The sequence below is a fragment of the Ranitomeya variabilis genome, chromosome 2, assembly GCF_051348905.1.
Source record: "Ranitomeya variabilis isolate aRanVar5 chromosome 2, aRanVar5.hap1, whole genome shotgun sequence".
Lineage (NCBI taxonomy): Eukaryota > Metazoa > Chordata > Amphibia > Anura > Dendrobatidae > Ranitomeya > Ranitomeya variabilis.
In genome coordinates, this window is record NC_135233.1 from 988,584,990 (window position 1) to 988,604,997 (window position 20,008).

At 45.2% G+C, this 20,008-nt stretch overlaps 1 protein-coding gene across 3 annotated transcripts in view; it reads right to left on the minus strand.

Annotated features, from left to right (window-relative positions):
• The window catches only part of BOK (BCL2 family apoptosis regulator BOK), a 71,270-nt gene that overhangs the window by 21,711 nt on the left and 29,551 nt on the right, over nucleotides 1-20,008 (minus strand). For all 3 annotated transcript variants that reach the window (XM_077290977.1, XM_077290978.1, XM_077290975.1), the window contains 2 exons: nucleotides 15,233-15,361; nucleotides 10,872-11,035 (listed from right to left, as the gene is read on the minus strand). In XM_077290977.1, coding sequence (XP_077147092.1) covers nucleotides 10,872-11,035; nucleotides 15,233-15,361 — 293 coding nt within the window. The remainder of the gene's footprint in view (nucleotides 1-10,871; nucleotides 11,036-15,232; nucleotides 15,362-20,008) is intronic.

A 20,008-nucleotide genomic window follows, 5' to 3' on the forward strand; every position in this document is an offset into this window, starting at 1 on the left:
CAAGGTCTCAAAGATCCGTCCTTCTTGGCCACAAAAAAGAATCCCGCACCAAGAGGGGAAGAGGATGGACGGATATGCCCCTTCTCCAGAGATTCCTTGATATACGAACGCATTGCGGTATGCTCAGGTACAGACAGATTAAATAGTCTTCCCTTAGGAAATTTACTGCCTGGAATCAAATCTATAGCGCAGTCACAGTCCCTATGAGGAGGCAGAGCACTGGACCTGGACTCGCTGAATACATCCTGAAAATCAGACAAATACTCAGGAACTTCCGAAGGAGTAGAGGAAGCAATAGACACCGGCGGGGAATCACCATGAATTCCCTGACAGCCCCAACTTGACACAGACATTGCCTTCCAATCCAAGACTGGATTATGGGTCTGTAACCATGGCAGACCCAAAACGACCAAATCATGCATTTTATGCAGAACAAGAAAACGAATCACCTCCCGATGTTCAGGAGTCATGCACATGGTTACCTGTGTCCAAAACTGCGGTTTATTTTCCGCCAATGGCGTAGCATCAATACCTCTAAGAGGGATAGGATTTACCAACGGCTCAAGAACAAAACCACAGCGCTTGGCAAATGACAGATCCATAAGACTCAGGGCCGCACCTGAATCCACAAACGCCATAACAGGGTAGGAAGACAATGAGCAAATTAAAGTCACAGACAAAATAAATTTAGGTTGCAAATTACCAATGGCGACAGGACTAACAACCCTTGTTAGGCGTTTAGAGCATGCTGATATAACATGTGTAGAATCACCACAGTAAAAACACAACCCATTCTGACGTCTATGATTTTTCCGTTCATTTCTAGTCTGAATTCTACCACATTGCATTAAATCAGGTGTTTGTTCAGACAACACCACAAGAGGATTAGCGGCTTTGCGCTCCCGCAAACGCCGGTCAATTTGAATAGCCAGCGCCATGGAATCATTCAGACTTGTAGGAATGGAGAAACCCACCATCACATTCTTAATGGCTTCAGAAAGGCCATTTCTGAAATTTGCGGCCAGAGCACACTCATTCCACTGAGTACGCACGGACCATTTCCGAAATTTTTGGCAATACACTTCAGCTTCATCCTGGCCCTGAGAAATAGCCAGCAAGGCTTTTTCTGCCTGAATTTCAAGATTGGGTTCCTCGTAAAGCAATCCGAGCGCCAGAAAAAACGCATCAATATTTGCCAATGCCGGATCCCCTGGCGCTAGCGAGAAGGCCCAATCCTGAGGGTCGCCCCGTAAGAAAGAGATAACAATTTTTACTTGCTGAGCTGAGTCTCCAGATGAACGGGGTCTCAGAGATAGAAACAATTTACAATTATTCCTGAAATTCCTAAACTTAAATCGGTCTCCAGAGAACAGTTCAGGAATAGGTATTTTATGTTCAGACATAGGACTACTGGTAACAAAATCTTGTATGCCCTGCACACGAGCAGCAAGCTGGTCCACACTTGTAATCAAGGTCTGGACATTCATGTCTGCAGCAAGCTCAAGCCACTCAGAGGTAAAGGGGAGGAAGAAAGAAAAAAAAAAAAAAAAAAACTCAGAATTTCCTTTCTTATTATCCCACTTCTGCAATACATTAAACATTCAACTTTGGCCTGGCATACTGTTATGACCCCAATGGCAGAGGGTCTCAGAAATATCTACTAAGTCTGCAAACACAAAAAACCAGCTCATAGGGCAGTGGTAACTGGGCTGACCGTATATCTAATCCTAGCACCACAAATAGCAGCAGCCGGGGAACGTGCCTACGTTGGTTCTAGACGTCTCGCGCCAGCCGGAGAACTAACTAACCCTAGAAGGGAAAAGATAGACCTTTCTTGCCTCCAGAGAAAAGACCCCAAAAGTTGGATACAAGCCCCCAACAAATAATAACGGTGAGGTAAGAAGAAAAGACAAACGTAAGAATGAACTAGGTATTTAGCAAAGAGAGGCCCACTGACTAATAGCAGAATATAGTAAGATGACTTATATGGTCAGCAAAAACCCTATCAAAATTTCCACGCTGGATATTCAAGAACCCCCGAACCGTCTAACGGCCCGGGGGGAGAATACCAGCCCCCTAGAGCTTCCAGCAAAATCAGGAATCACATTTAGTACAAGCTGGACAAAAAATAAGAGCAATACAAATAACCAAAAAACAAGGAAGCAGGACTTAGCTTAATTTTGCAAGAACCAGGACCAGCAGACAGGAGCAAACAGAAAGGACTGAATACAACGATGCCAGGCACCAGACTGAGAATTCAGGAAGTTCATATAGCAACACCCCTGGACTAACGACCCAGGTGGGTGCCAAACTGAGGAAAGACAATCCCAGAGTCATATCACTAGTGACCACAAGAGGGAGCCAAAAAAGTCTAATTCACAACACTTGGCCCCCTCAAGCCAATGTCGCCACTCCTCAAATGCCCACTTCATAGCCAACAACTCACGATTGCCGACATCATAATTGCGTTCCGCAGGCGAAAACTTTCGAGAAAAGAAGGCACACGGTTTCATCAAGGAATTATCAGAATTCCTCTGAGGCAAAACGGCCCCTGCCCCAAGCTCAGAAGCGTCAACCTCAACCTGAAAAGGAAGAGAAACATCCGGCTGACGCAACAAAGGGGCAGAAGTAAATCGGCGCTTAAGCTCCTGAAAGGCAGAAACAGCCTCAGAGGACCAATTCGTTACATCAGCGCCCTTCCTCGTCAAATCGGTCAGGGGTTTAACCACACTGGAGAAGTTGGCAATGAAACGGCGATAAAAATTAGCAAAGCCCAAAAATTTCTGAAGGCTCAGATGTGGGCTGGATCCAATCATGAATGGCCTGAACCTTAACCGGATCCATTTCTATAGATGATGGAGAAAAAATGAAGCCCAAAAAAGAAACCTTCTGTACTCCAAAGAGGCACTTAGACCCCTTCACAAACAAGGCATTATCACGAAGGACCTGAAATACAATCCTGACTTGTTTCACATGAGACTCCCAATCATCTGAAAAAATCAAAATATCATCCAAATATACAATCATGAATTTATCAAGATAATTCCAAAAAATATCATGCATGAAGGACTGAAACACAGATGGGGCATTAGAGAGTCCGAATGGCATCACAAGATATTCAAAATGGCCCTCGGGCGTATTAAACGCAGTTTTCCATTCGTCACCCTGCTTAATATGAACAAGATTATATGCCCCTCGAAGGTCAATCTTAGTAAACCAACTAGCCCCCTTAATCCTGGCAAACAAATCAGAAAGCAAAGGCAAAGGGTATTGGAATTTGACCGTGATCTTATTCAAGAGGCGATAATCAATACAGGGTCTCAAGGAGCCATCCTTCTTGGCAACAAAAAAAAACCTGCTCCCAATGGAGAAGAAGATGGCTGAATATGCACCTTCTCCAAAGATTCCTTAACATAACTCCGCATGGCGGCATGTTCAGGCACAGACAGGTTGAAAAGTCGGCCCTTAGGGAACTTACAGCCTGGAATCAAGTCAATAGCACAATCACAGTCCCTATGCGGTGGAAGGGAACTGGACTTGGGCTCATCGAAAACATCTTGGAAATCTGACAGAAACTCAGGAATTTCAGAAGAGGGGGAGGAGGAAATTGACATCAGAGGAACGTCATCATGAACCCCCTGACAACCCCAACTAGTCACAGACATAGATTTCCAATCCAACACCGGATTATGTACCTGTAACCATGGAAACCCCAGCACAATAGCATCATGCAAATTATGCAACACCAGGAAACGACAATCTTCCTGATGGGCTGGCGCCATGCACATGGTTAACTGTCCAAAACTGAGGTTTATTTTTAGCCAATGGTGTAGCATCAATACCCCTCAAAGGGATAGGACTCCGCAAAGGCTGTAAGGGAAAACCACAACGTCTGGCAAATTCTAAGTCCATCAAATTCAAAGCGGTGACTGAATCCACAAATGCCATGACAGAGAATGACGATAATGAGCAGATCAGGGTCACAGATAACAGAAATTTAGGTTGTACAGTACTGATGGTAACGGAATTAGCGATTCTCTTGGCACGCTTAGGGCAATCAGAAATAACATGAGCAGAATCGCCGCAGTAAAAGCACAACCTATTCTGACGTCTGAATCCTTGGCGTTCAGCTCTAGACACAATCCTATCACACTGCATAGGCTCAGGACTCCGCTCGGAAGACAACGCCATAGTGTGCACAACTCTGCGCTCACGCAAGCGCCGATCAATTTGAATGGCCAGAGACATAGAATCACTCAGACCTGCAGGCGTGGGGAACCCCACCATAACATCTTTAACAGATTCAGAAAGACCCTTTCTGAAAATTGCCACCAAAGCATCCTCATTCCACTTAGCAAGCACAGACCATTTTCTAAATTTCTGGCAATATGATTCTGCCGCTTCTTGACCCTGACACAGGGCCAACAAGGTTTTCTCAGCATGATCCACAGAATTAGGTTCATCATACAATAACCCAAGCGCCTGAAAAAAGGTGTCTACATTAAGCAAGGCCGGATTCCCAGATTCCAGGGAAAATGCCCAATCCTGAGGGTCGCCACACAACAGAGATATGACAATTTTTACCTGCTGGATGGGATCACCAGAGGAACGGGGCTTCAGAGCAAAAAACAGTTTACAGTTATTTTTAAAGCTCAAAAATTTGGACCTGTCCCCAAAAAACAGATCGGGGGTAGGAATTCTAGGCTCTAAAACAGGATTCTGCACGATATAATCAGAAATACCCTGTACTCTAGCAGCAAGTTGATCCACACGAGAAGCAAGTCCCTGAACATCCATGTCAGCGCCTAACTCCTGAGCCACCCAGAGGTGAAGAGGGAAAAAAAAACACAACAGAGTACAGAAAAAAAAATGGCTCAGCACTTTCTTTCCCTTCTTTTGAGATGCGGTTAACTCATTGTTGGCCAGTTGTACTGTTATGATCTGGTGGCCTAGGAGCGGCATGAGACGTACTCTGGAGAATGTGGTAACTGTACTGACCGCAGACCCTGGACTTAACACAGCAACTAGAAGTAGCCGTGGGATGTACCTACCAATCCTAGACACCTCGACACAGCCGGAGGACTAATTAACCCTATAGATAGAAAAGGGAAAACTATCTTGCCTCAGAGAAAATTCCCAAAGGATAGGCAGCCCCCCACAAATATTGACTGTGAGAGGAGAGGAAAAAACATACACAGGCTGAAAACAGAATTTAGCAAAGGAGGCCAATCTAGCTAGATAGAAAAGATAGGACAGAGAACTATGCGGTCAGTATTAAAATACTATGAAATGTCCACCACAGATAATACAAAAAAAACTCCACATCTAACTAAAGATATGGAGGGTAAATCTGCCTCTCCAGAGTTTCCAGCTTGGCTGCATAAATCCTTACACAGATAAAGCTGGACAAGAAAAAACATGCAAAGCACTGAACAATGAGGCCCACAACATGTGGGCAGAAAAACAAGCAGAACTTATCTTGTAGAAATAAACTGCAAGCAGGAGTGACCAGGAAGGGATGTGAATCCTCCAGAAACAATGAACAACTGGCACTCACTAAAGGGTGAAGCCAGACTAAATAGCCCCGTCCGAAGTGGACGCACCTGATGACTGCTGTGAAGGACAAACAGCAGCACTACCACTTATAACCACCAGAGGGAGCCCAAGAGCAGAACCCACAACAGAATTCACAACAGATGTGGTTCTCATATAGTTAAACTTTCTCACATATTTTGGTTCTGTCCTAACATCCAGCCATTCTGGTCCGTAATTATCCGGACATTGCACAATTTAGGTCTAATAACAAGTCAGCAGGATTGTGCACCATAACCTACAGTGTCAGGTTGGCGCCGTTATACTGATTAAAATGAAACCTTGATTGATGAAATCCATCTTGTAGTCGTTGTTTAATCCTTATTTTAAGTTTTCAGTTAATGATATGCTTGTGCTTCAGGGCGGCCTGTGGGGGGTCTTCATGTGGTGCTCTAATTAGGTATCTATCAGTATGGCTTCTGACAGGTCACTGATCCCTCACCGACCTGTCCCCTAGTTTACATAGTGAATATTATGTGTATGTATATATATATATATATATATATATATATATATATATATATATATATATATATATATATATATTTGTGTGCAAACTGTAATGCGCTGCGGAATATGTTAGCACTATATAAAAAAATAATATAATTTCCTGAGTACGCCGATACCCCATATGTGGGGGAAAACTACTATTAGGGTGCATGGCAGGGCTCAGAAGGGAAGGAGAGCTATTTGACTTTTGGAGTGCAAAATTGTCTGGAATAGATAGTGGACACCGTGTAGTGTTTGGAGAGCCCCTGATGTGCCTAAACAGTAGAAACCCCCCACAAGTGACTCTATTTTGGAAACTCCACCCCTCAAGGAATATACCTAGAGGTGTGGTGAGCACCTTGAACTTACAGGTGCTTTGTGGAATTTTAAAACATTGACCTGTGAAAATTAAAAATTTTACTTTTGAGCCCCAAATTTTTCTTTTTCACAAAGTTAACAGGAGAAAATGCATGCCAAAATTTGTTACGCAATGCCTCCTGAGTATGGCAGTGCCCCATATGTGGTCAAAAACTACTTTTTAGGCATAGTGGAAAGCTCAGAAGGGAAGAAGCAAAATATCAGAGTGCAGATTTGCCTGGAATGGTTTGCAAGTGGCATGTCACATTAGCAGAACTTCTGAGGTTTCAGGACAGCAGTATTCCCATAAATGACCCCATTTTATAAACTACACCTCTTAATGAAATCATCTAGGGGTGCAGTGATCATATTGACTCCGCACCAAAATGTTATACCATTGAGCGATGAAGAAAAAAATACATTTTTACCACTATAATGTTACTTTAGCTCCAGATTTATTTTCACAAGAAGAAATAGGTAAAATGACCAAAGAAAAATTAGTTAAACAATTTCTCATGAATATAGATATACCCCATATGTGATTGTACAGTACTGCATAGCCACACAGCGAGACTCAGGAGGGAAGCAGCACTATTTGACTCTTGGAGAACAAATTTTAGTAGAATAGTTTGTGGACTCCAAATACAGAGCCACAAAGTGCCATAAGAGCAGAATCCTCTCCCTCAATTGACCCCAATTCCGAAATTACACCCCTCTTGGAATTTATCTACAGTTGTAGTGATGATTTTGACTCAATGGGTGTTTTCCTGAAATGAGCTGCAATGGATGTTGCTAAGTGAAAATGCAAATAAGCTATTGTAGTGCCCGTACATTGTAGGGCTCAGCTCGTGCTTCTGGAGACATGCACCCCAAAAATTAAATGGGCTCTCCTCGCTAATGTAAGGACAGAGATGTGGACACTAACTGCGGTTTAGGCACACTGTGGGGCTCAGAAGGGAAGGCCATTTGGATTTAGGAGCGCAGGTTTCGCTGGATTTTTTTTGGTGGGAGCCACGTCACTTTTCCAGGGCCTTAGTGCTACCAGTAATGTGGAAGCTCCCTATATTTCTGTTAATAGATGACAAACCTGAGTGGAGACTTGTTTTTCTGTGGGTTGAGTATAAGCTTTTTTTAGTGGCATTTTGGAGTACAGAACATTTTGGATCACATTTATCCTGTCCTCTACGCTGAGCACTTTCCTCGTGGCTTCCATCTAAATCTCCAAGTGACGCGATTCAGATGAAACCATGAGGGATCCAGTCACTATAATGAGGCAGCAGAGTTACTATAGACTACGTCTGGCCTCTGTTCTGCAGTATCCAGCTTTTCAAAGGTTCACAAAACTATGGCGGACTGTGCTTTTATGCACGCCTAAAAAGACGGACACCGCCATATCATAGACCAGATGGCATCCTCAGAGCCTCCATCTGCCTTATTATAGGGAATCTTCCATAGGGGGTTCCATCTGAATTATGTATTTCAGAGAATTACATGGAAACATTTGTAAGCGCTCAGCTCTTACTTGTCTCTACAATATGCTGCTCTCAGGTTAGGTGGCAAAAACCTGGTGACAGATTCCCTTTAAATGTAAAGTTCTGATACCAATTCAAGAAAACATGCGTAGTGAGACATACCAAACTATCAAGATATTTCATATACTAGGTAGAATGAGGATGGCAGCAAAAAAAAATTATGACTTTTTTTTTCTTCTTTTTTAAACAGCTGCATGGAGTAAGCTCAATCCTCTTCTGAAAAATGTGTTTAGTAATTTTGGGCAATGGCCAAATTAATCCCTAGCAGTTTTAGAACAGAATGATTTTGTGACAAATATGTCTACGGATGAAGAAATTAATGAATGAAGTGCTGAACCGTTTGTGTGAAAATTATTGTATTAAATGATAGTTTGTAAATTATTAGAATATATTTTGTAAGTTACATGGTTGCCCATGAACAGATGCAGTGACACATGTGTGTGGGAGATGAACAGTAAAAGCAGCCAAACTGGAAATCTTTCAGACTTGTAGGTGGATCTGAATGAGATGACTAGTAAGCCAAACAATCTGGAGCCTAGGATCAGCCTGGATGTGCACTTACAGAAAGGAGCTTCGAAACTTGAAAGAGATGGTGCTGATAAAAAATGAGCTTAGGAAGAGAATCCTCTGAATAAAAATAACTCGATATCGAGAAATCCGAGGGATAGATAAAGCGGAATTAGGAGAATTGAGCTGAGTAGAGTTAAATCCTTAGACCTGTTCCCCATGGTGGTCACAAGTAATAAAATGTGTGTGTGCCATTGAAGGCCACCATCATGGCTACTACCCACCGTTTCCTGCATGAGAGCTACTACGTTTGACTTTAACAAGGGGCGGACATGGCTGCCCACATTGTGGGATCCACTATAATATGGGCTTGACTGACCTGGGAAAAGATAGTAATTTGTCCTCTTACTTAAAAATCAGGGGGTCCCTGTGGTGGAGAAGTAGAACAGTTTGCTCGGGTGCTATGATCACTTGCAATTATGGGATCCAGGTAACATTTTGGCAATCACTGACTACAATGTCCATCAGTAATTATACTCCTTTTTGGAGAATTTCTGGGTAATATATTAGTGCTAATAATGAAAATGATTTGTGTCCACTTACAACATGAACTCTACAGAGAAGAAGTACAAAGACACTGGTAAATTCATCAATAATTCTTAGACAGTGCAACTTAGACCAGACAGTCTTATAATGTGCCAGATTTACCATAGTAGTTAGCGCTGTTTTTTAAATCTAGTGCATTTTTACACTGTAATATCTAATCGTGTACAATTTGGTTCACTGTGTGTCAGAAATGTGCACAAAAACATTTGTGGGCAGCACAGTAGCGCAGTGGTTAGCACTGCAACCTTGCAGCGCTGGAGTCCTGGGTTCTTATCCCACCCAGTACAACATCTGCAAAGAGTTTGTATGTTCTCTCCGTGTTTGCGTGGGTTTCCTCCGGGTACTCCGGTTTCCTCCCACATTCCAAAGACATACTGATAGGGAATTTAGATTGTGAGCCCCATCGGGGACAGTGATGATAATGTGTTCAAACTGTAAAGCCCTGCGGAATATGTTAGCGCTATATTAAAAAAAAAAATTGTGCATTTTATGGAGCACAGAGTTGTATGTTTGGCCACTGCCCTTGCTGTTCAACTGCACCCTTTTTAGCTAAGCTACGCCCTCTGTCAAACAAGGCCCAAAAAGTGTCTATAACACACATAAATGTGGTGCAAGTCATAAAAAGCATGTTGCTGCTGCAAATTGCCCTAAAATTTCAGAGTATTTAGCTTGATAAATGCCCCCTATCGTTTCCTTATGAATAAATGCTCATAAATGAGTGATTTTTCAACTTGGCTGTAGTATAGAACCCAAGTGACTCTGGTGAAAAAAGGTGCAACATTTTTGTGTAACATGAGGTTGTGCATAAATTCTGCAACTTTTGGGATTTTCACACCATTTTCATCCAACTCCAACAAAGTGGGTGGGTCGGAGGAGGAATGGCGGACCCCTGTTCGTTAAATTCATGAGCAGGGACTGGAGTAAGATTTGTAGTGAGGCACCTGATTCGTTAAGGGGTGAGCACCTCTTAATGAATTAGGAGCCTTGCACGCCACCTGGCCCTTTCATCAAGACCTGCATGAAAAAACGTTCATCCTAATGTAGTGCCCCAATGTAGTGTGAGCTTGAGGAGCAAGGGACGGTGGAGAACAAACCAAAACAGGCTTGAATAGGATGTAGACGACACTAACCCGTGGACTCTTCCAGAGAGAGAGAGCTCATAGAGGAGATATGCTGCTCATATTCTGCAGAAATCAGGTGAACTATGGACTACTTGACACAGATGTGATCTTTCCCAAAAAGACTGGCATCCAGAAGGGACTTGTGTGAGCTTGATTATAGATAGAATGCTCAAGAGGAAACTAATCCTTTAAAGGGGTTGTCCACTACTAGGACAACCACTACTCACTCTATTTGGCCTCGATCAAATAAAAACACTTATACTCCCTTAACGTACCAGCGCCTTTCCAGTGGTGTCAGCGCTCGTGTTCCCAGGGCTCACGTGAGGTTGTTATGACACGTGAGCCCTGCACCCAATCAGTGCTGGCGTGACTGCTCACACCTTCGGAGGTATACGTAATCAACTGGAGATGAGAACTGTGGTTGGCCTCTGGCTTTCTCTTGATTTCTTGTACATCCAAAAGCACTCACTGGGCTCAGAGTTCACAAATCATAACATCCTCATGTCAGTAACGCAAGCTCCGACACCGATGAAATGGCGCCAGCACGGTTTTTAATTTACCGGCAGCAAACATTCCGAGTGAGAGTAGGTTGTCCTAGTAGTGGACAACCTCTTTAATAGAATTATGGAAGTAACTGCAGAAGATTTAACAAAAATTATATATTTACCCATCCTCCTCTCCGCTTCAGCCAAGTGACCAAAGTCTTGCGTACAAATTCCCCTAGACAGTCCACAATGGTCAGAACCAGCGCCGGCTGAGACTGTTTCACACAGTCAACTGCAAGTCCAGCTGCCACTGCATACAGTGAGACCACTTTACCCCATGTGATTCCTGCAGAAGCAAAAAAATAAATAAAATGGAAATCTACATTAAAAAAAAAAAAAAAAAAAAAAAAAAGTGCCAGCAAAGAGACCATGTGTACAGTCTGATAATGCCCCATGGGTGATGTAAGTAGGGGAATGAGAGGAATCAGACGTAATCATTTCTATGGTTTCATAAAGCTATCTAAGGCTAGTTTCACACTAGCATTTGACATGGCTGTGGAGGGCTGAGGACTTCCTCTGTGAAGCCCCGCCCACTGCCGCACCTCTTCATTAAGCTCCACCTATGTCTGCACGTGTCCTGCGTAACCTATCTTTAACATTGGGTATGCAGGCCATGCGTCGTTTTCATGCTGCGCCGTCCGCAACAAATTGCAACATGTTGTGTTCGGCGCAGGTCGGCGCAGCGTGAAAACGACGCTTGCATAGGCATCCGCATACATCCGTACGGCCTGTGTACCCAATGTTAAAGATAGGGTACGCAGGACGCGTGCAGACATAGGCGGAGCTTAATGAAGAGGCGCGGCAGTGGACGGGGCTTCACGGAGGAAGACCGCAGCCATGCCAAACGTTCGTGTGAAACTAGCCTAACTAGCCTTTTATACAAAAGAGTTTTTCACCATTTATCACATCATTGTTAATTTTAGATATTGGTAATCAATGAAAAAGACCATTTGTAAAATTAAACATCAATTTTTAATTAATGGGAGAGAAAAAATGACTTCTTGGTGCCACCATTTGACACACAGCACTTCGCGAACATACTCCCCTAGCCCCCACTATCTACCCACTGTTGTTAGAGGTGTCAGAAGTTTATAAGGAAAAAAATAAATCATTAACTTTGGGTGAAATATGTATTTTTTTATAAGATAGTAGACGTCTTTTCACACGATAGAAATGTGTGTCCTGTATTACATTGTGCTGGAATCAACTGTGTTATGTATAATTTTACGCCATGCTCCTCAGTCATATGTGGCTGCTGGGACTGCATTGTAATTGTGCATACATCTAGCTATGATGTTGCCCACCTTGTTGTGTATACATTGCGATCTGTGCCCTGAGTGTGCCTGTGTGTATGTCTGTTTGCCATGCGTGCATGCAGTGAATGTGTGCACGCTGTATTTGTGTGGTATGTACAGTTGAAACTAGAAGTTCTCATACACTCTATAAAAAGTCACATATGCATGTTTATCTCAATATCTGTCGTGAAATCAGAATGAACCTTTCCTGTTTTAGGTCAATTAGGATTACCACAATTAATATTTGCCAAATGCCAGAATAATGAGAGAGAATGTTTTAAGGCATTTTTATTACTTACTGCAAAGTCAAAAGTTTACATAAAGATTACTATGCCTTTAAATAATTCTGGACTGCCCATATGATGATGTCATGTGTTTGGAAGCTTCTGAGTTGTTTTTTTTTTTTGCAACATCTGAGTTAATTAGAGCCACACCTTTGGATGTATTTTAATGCACACCTGAAAAACACTGCTTCTTTGTGTAGCATCATGGCAAAGTCTAAAGAAATCAGCCAAGATATCAGGAAGAGAATTGTGGATTTGCACAAGTCTGGCTCATCCTTGGGTACAACTTCAAGATACCTGAAGGTGCCTCATTCATCTGTACAAACGATTATACGCAGGTACAAACAAGACGGTAATGTCCAGCCATCTTACTGTTTTGGAAGGAGACGGGTTCTGTGTCCCAGAGATGAATGTGCTTTGGTCTGACATGTGCATATCAATCCAAGGACAAAAGCAAAAGACCTTGTGAAGATGATGGTGGAAGCTGGTAAGATTGTGTCAATATCCACAGAGAAACCAGTACTGTATCAACATGGGCTGAAAGGCCACTCTGCCAGGAAGAAGCCATTACTCCAAAAGAAACAAGACTAATGTTTGCAAATGCACACAGGAACAAAGACCTTAATTTTTTTGAGACATGTCCTGTGGTCTGATGAAACTAAAATTGAACTTTTTGGGCATAATGGAGGAAAAAGGGAGAAGCCTGGAAGCCTAAGAACACCATCCCAACTGTGAAACATGGGGGTGGCAGCATCATGTTGTGGGGTTGTTTTGCTGCAGGAGGGACTGGAGCACTTCACAAAATAGATGGCATCATGAGAAAAGAAGATTATGTGGCAATACTGAAGCAACATCTCAAGACATCAGCCAGGAAGTTAAAGCTTGAGTGGAAATGGGTCTCCCAAATGGACAATGACCTGAAGCAAACTGCCAAAATGGTAACAAAGTGGCTTAAGGATAAAGTCAATGGTTTGGAGCGGCCATCACAAAGCCCTGATCTCAATCCTATTGAAAATTTATGGGCAAAGCTGAAAAGGCTGGTGCGAGCAAGGCGACCTACAAACCTGGATCAGTTACACCAGTTTTGTCAGGAGGAATGGGCCCAAATTCTAACCAACTATTGTGAGAAGCTTGTAGAAGGATATCCCAAACGTTTCACCCAAGTCATTCAGTTTAAGGACAATGATGCCAAATACTAATAAAATGTACGTAAACGTTTGACTTTGCTGTAAGTGATAAAAATGCCTTAAAACATTCTCTTTCTCTCTCATTATTCTGGCATTTGGCAAATATTAATAATTATGGTAATCCTAATTGGTAATCATAATTAAATATGTATAGAGAGTGTGTATGTATGTAAAATGTATTTGTGCATGCGTGACTCTATTTCCTTAACTTAGATTTTTCATTTATTAAAAAAAAAAAAGGATATGATGCCTCAGTATTCGCTTGAGCTGTGAGTACCGCCCTGTATATTGTATACATTCCACTAATCTATTTAAATCCAATATGTTGTACTGTTGAACTCGCTTTTGGAACGTGGCACAATGCCCAGCAATACTTTGTAAATAAAATGAACATCTAACTATAACCCGTTTGGTAGATTGACTTTACAGACTTGCAGAATGTCAAAATCAAGGACTCAGTGCGGCACAGCGCTGTGTGTGCTTCAGATCGCATACCTAGATAGGGATTTAAGAGGCAATTACATTTTTATGGCTAGCACCAATTACATAAAATAACATAAAACTAATGACATGCACCACGGAGACTGTAGCCACGAGGTTCACATTAATACAGTGCTCTCCGCCAAGCTCTAGGTTGGAGTTTCTGTTCGAATTACCAAAAAACTGTATTCTAATGGGAAATCCAAAAGAGCCATTCACTTGAATGACGCCGACGGAGTTAATGTGGGCGCTGTCTGGCCTCCTTCCTGGTAGTATTCTTCTTTTTCAGATAGGCACATAAAATGTGGCAAACCATGTTTATGCATGTCTGAAAAGGACAAATGCTGCTAGGACAGAAGCCAGACAGTGTCCACTGTGACTCCACCCGGGCTCAGTCAGGGGTCCCCTTTGGAATACAGGTCAGAATAGTACTGTATTAAAGGGAATCTGTCAGCAGATTTTTGCTAGGTAATTTGAGGACAGCATGATGTAGAGACTGAGACTCAGATTTCAGTGATGCGTCACTTATTAGGCGTTTTCCATACAATCAATATTTTATCACCAGAATATTATCACTGCCTGGACCACAGTGCACATGAGCCCTGGTCCGACCACACCCTCTGTGATAAGCAGCTCACTGTGAATAGACAATGTACACAGAAAGCTGTGGTGTGGGCGTGGTTAGCTTTCTGAGCTATGCTACATCTAAAAACTATTGACTTTATCACAGATCTTGCTGATAAAACACTGATTTTAATGAAACATCAAAACACAGCCCAGTAAGTGTTACATCACTGGAATAAGGGTCTTTGCCTCTACATCATGCTGCTTTCAGATTACATAGCAAAAGCCTGCTGACATATTTCCTTTAAACAGGCACATGCTTTTTCTAAAAAACAGCTGTTCCACCTGCAAAACCAACTCGTCAATTTTAATGGGTGTGTGGTCCTGTGGGTAGTAACGATGTTCTGCAAAAGCATGAGAATGTTTAACAATCAATTTAAAAACCACAGCATGTCTCAGAAGCATTGCGGCAACGTCAGTCCTCCTCCAGCTAGCATTACCTTTGGAACTAACCAATAAAACATAAAACATGAAGAATTAATACATAAAGTATAGAACATGCATAATGTTTCTGTTTATAAATAAACTTCATTTTCTGAGATCATAATACCCCTTGAAGTAGTAATGCAGAATACTCTGCGAATAACACATGTACAATTTCCAGCTCTACTACCTGCTGAGAAAATCTCTGCAGCAACTGCCAGGAAAGCATCGGACAAGACAGACTCGGAGGCGAGGGAGATGTTCAGCTGTCGGGCAATGTTCCGGTATACAGCTGGCCTCATGTATTCAAGCTCATCCCCTGCAATAATCAATAATGGGAGATTGTTATTGCTAAACTTTTGTCTTAAGACAATGTAGCAGCTAAGAAATACTTCTCTCCTGAAGTTCTAAAAGGATTTCAGAGCACCGTTCTTAGGATCTGTTGGGATCCGATTGCTCAGACCCCTACCGATCTACCAGCTTTTACCTATCCTATATGGGTAGGTAATAACTTCCAATATTTGGACTAACCCTTTAAGTATGTGATTACGGTAGTTCCAATGTTGTGTTCAGTACTATGTGATATACACAAGGGTTAAGGAGACTGAAATTTGTGATCTGATTTTATTTCCATTTGTATCACAAAGAGTCACTATCCTACTTGTTCCTACATCTCAGGTTCGTGGACTTTTCATAAAATAAATGAAGCATGTACATTGGGATTATCTGTAATTCCAAAACTGTTATATTGCGTTACAGTTACACTTGGCGATTATAGAGAGCAAACATTGCTAGGCACGCTCGTTCCCTGAAAATAGAGCAGAGAAAACAGACTAATCACACAAAGAACAAGCAAAACACTTCTTCGTTGGGTCAAATTTGTCTTAAGCTTTCTTACAAATCATCATTCTCAGCGACACATCGTCCTGTGGACACGGGGCTGGAAGATTAGGATTGCCCTATGGCCCTATAAGACTGATGTTTTGTACCCCAGTGTACAGTGGCGTAACTACAAAGTTATGGGCCCCGGTGCGAACTTCCAAATGGGGCCCCCCCCCGCCATAAAATTCAATGTAAGCCCCATAGAATACAATGCAGCCCCCCTCATAGTATAATGCAGCCCCTCCATACAGGGGCAGTGACAAAGACACGAGCAAATGGTGACGAGGGGGCAGAGGAGAGGGAACAAGGGGGCAAGGAAGACAGGCACTAGGGGACACATGGGGGCTAGGAGGCAGGGGAGAAGGATACAAGGGGTCTAGTGGGCAAGGGAGACTGACACAAGTGGGCAAGGGAGACTGACACACGGGGACAAGGGACAAGCACAAGGGGACAAGGGAGACAGGCACAAGGGGACACATAGGGACTAGTGAGCAAGAGACTGACACAAGGGGACAAGGGATACAAGCACAAGGGGACACACAGGGACAAGTGGGAAAGGGAGACTGACACACAGGGACTAGTGGGCAAAGGAGACTGACACAAGCACAAGGGGACAAAGGAGACTGACACAAGCACAAGGGGACATAGGAGACAGGCACATGGGGACACACAGGGACTAATGGGCAAGGGAGACTGGCACACGGGGACACAAGCATAAGGGAGACAGGCTCAAGGGGACACACAGGGACTAATGGGCAAGGGAGACTGGCACACGGGGACAAGGGACACAAGCATAAGGGGACAAGGGAGACAGGCACATGGGGACACACAGGGACTAATGGGCAAGGGAGACTGGCACATGGGGACACAAGCATAAGGGAGACAGGCTCAAGGGGACTCACGGCCCCCTGACCTGCCAGAGCCGCTTGCAGCTGCGACCGTAGTAGTTACGCCGCTGCCTCACACACACACATACTACAGATATCACACACACACTACAGATATCACACACACACACATCATACTACAGATATCACACACACACACACACACATCAGTTATTACACACACTACAGATATCACACACACATCATATTACAGATATCACACACATACTACAGTTATCACACACACACACTACAGATATCACACACACACAGACATACTACAGATATCACACACACACACATCATACTACAGATATCACACACACACACACACTACAGATAACACACACACACACACACACACATACACACACTACAGATATCACACACACACACATACACACACTACAGATATCACACACACACACATCATACTACAGATATCACACACACACTACAGATACCACACACACACACACACACACACACACACACACCAGAGATACCAGCTCATATACACAACTCACAATCTCCTCTCTGGTACAGGGGTGGCTGATGTAAACCGGCTGCAGCTCCTCAGCTTCTCCTGACTAAGGCTAGTTTCACACTAGCGTCGGGAACAACCCGTCGCTGTGCGTCGGGCCGACGTTCCCGACGCTAGTGTGGTCTCCGCCGCACAACGGGGGCAGCGGATGCATTTTTCCCACGCATCCGCTGCCCCATTGTGAGGTGCGGGGAAGTGCGGGGAGGTGGGGGCGGAGTTCCGTCCGCGCATGCGCGGTCGGAAAAAGTGGACCGTCGGGAGCAAAAAACGTTACATGTAAGGTTTTTTTCTCCCGACGGTCCACTACCACACGCCCAAGCGTCGCAAAACGGACGCGACGTTTGGCAATGCGTCGCAAATGCGTCGCTAATGTTAGTCTATGACGAAAAAACGTATCCAGCAAGAACTTTTGCTGGATGCGTATTTTCGGCAAAACGACGCATTTGCGACGTATTGCAGTTAACGCTAGTGTGAAACTAGCCTAAAGCGGCTCTGTCCCGCACCTCCCCCCTGCTCTCGCCTTCTGTCCCGGGTTTATTTTGGCTTTCTCTTAAAGGGCACCTGTCACCCCGTTTTTTCCGTATGAGATAAAAATACTGTTAAATAGGGCCTGAGCTGTGCATTGCAATAGTGTATTTTGTGGACCCCGATTCCCCACCTATGCTGCCGAAATACGTTACCAAAGTAGTCGTTTTCGCCTGTCAATCAGGCTGGTCTGGTCAGATGGGCGTGGTGTCTTCCCCCAGATCTTGCTTAGTTTTCCGTTGGTGGCGTAGTGGTGTGCGCATGCCCAAGGTCCCGAATCCACTGCACAGGGGAGTGAAAATAGCGTGATGTGCGACATTTCATTGGTGATCGGTGGGGGCGGCCATCTTCCTTTGGCCGCGCGTGCGCAGAAGCGGCGCTCTGCTGGCCGCGGCTTCAGGAAAATGGCCGCAGGATGCCGCGCGTGCCCAGATGGAGATCGCGGCGGCCATTTTCCTGAAGCAGAGATGCGACACCTCGTACACACCCGACTCCGCTCCGTACACACCCGACTCTGCTCCGTACACCCCCGACTCCGCTCCGTACACCTCGTACACCCCCGGCTCCGCTCCGTACACCTCGTACACACCCGGCTCCGCTCCGTACACCTCGTACACACCCGGCTCCGCTCCGTACACCTCTTGCACACCCGGCTCCGCTCCGTACACCTCATGCACACCCGGCTCCGCTCCGTACACCTCATGCACACCCGGCTCCGCTCCGTACACCTCATGCACACCCGGCTCCGCTCCGTACACCTCATGCACACCCGGCTCTGCTCCGTACACCTCATGCACACCCGGCTCTGCTCCGTACACCTCATGCACACCCGGCTCTGCTCCGTACACCTCATGCACACCCGGCTCTGCTCCGTACACCTCATGCACACCCGGCTCTGCTCCGTACACCTCATACACACCCGGCTCCGCTCCGTACACCTCATACACACCCGGCTCCGCTCCGTACACCTCATACACACCCGGCTCCGCTCCGTACACCTCATACACACCCGGCTCCGCTCCGTACACCTCATGCACACCCGGCTCCGCTCCGTACACCTCATACACACACTGCTCCGCTCCGTACACCTCATACACACACTGCTCCGCTCCGTACACCTCATACACACACAGCTCCGCTCCGTACACCTCATGCACACCCGGCTCCGCTCCGTACACCTCATGCACACCCGGCTCCGCTCCGTACACCTCATGCACACCCGGCTCCGCTCCGTACACCTCATGCACACCCGGCTCCGCTCCGTACACCTCATGCACACCCGGCTCTGCTCCGTACACCTCATGCACACCCGGCTCTGCTCCGTACACCTCATGCACACCCGGCTCTGCTCCGTACACCTCATGCACACCCGGCTCTGCTCCGTACACCTCATACACACCCGGCTCTGCTCCGTACACCGCATACACACCCGGCTCCGCTCCGTACACCTCATACACACCCGGCTCTGCTCCGTACACCTCATACACACACGGCTCCGCTCTGTACACCTCATACACACCCGGCTCCGCTCCGTACACCTCATACACACCCGGCTCTGCTCCGTACACCTCATACACACCCGGCTCCGCTCCGTACACCTCATACACACACGGCTCCGCTCTGTACACCTCATACACACACTGCTCTGCTACATCCACCCAAACCCCTCCTGACCTCTCACAAAAGCTTACCCTCCAGCACGATGACAAACAGCACTGCACTACTGTCCTGCACTACACGGAAGCCCTTGATCATGTGACTCCAACTCCTCCCCTCCTGTGACCTCAGCACAGGTCCTGTGCGCACAGAGCAGTGGCAGCTATAGTAGTGGTGTGCGGCTCTCTGCGGTGGAGGGGCTCTGCTGCGGGTCAAGTGCAGTTCCACCCGTGATCGCGAGTGCACGCGCAGCAGGGCCTGTAAGGAAGAATTATTTAAAGGGCCGGCGGCCCATTTTGTAGCTTAGAGTTCTTAGGAGCCCGCCCAGTCTGCTGGACTGGGTGGGCCCCTAAGCACTGCGGGCCCCGTCGCAATTGCGACCCCTGCGACCGCGGTAGTTACGCCCCTGCCAGTGTATTAGAAGAGTGCACTGGAGTAAGATGTGCCAAATTTATAAAGATATATAACAAAA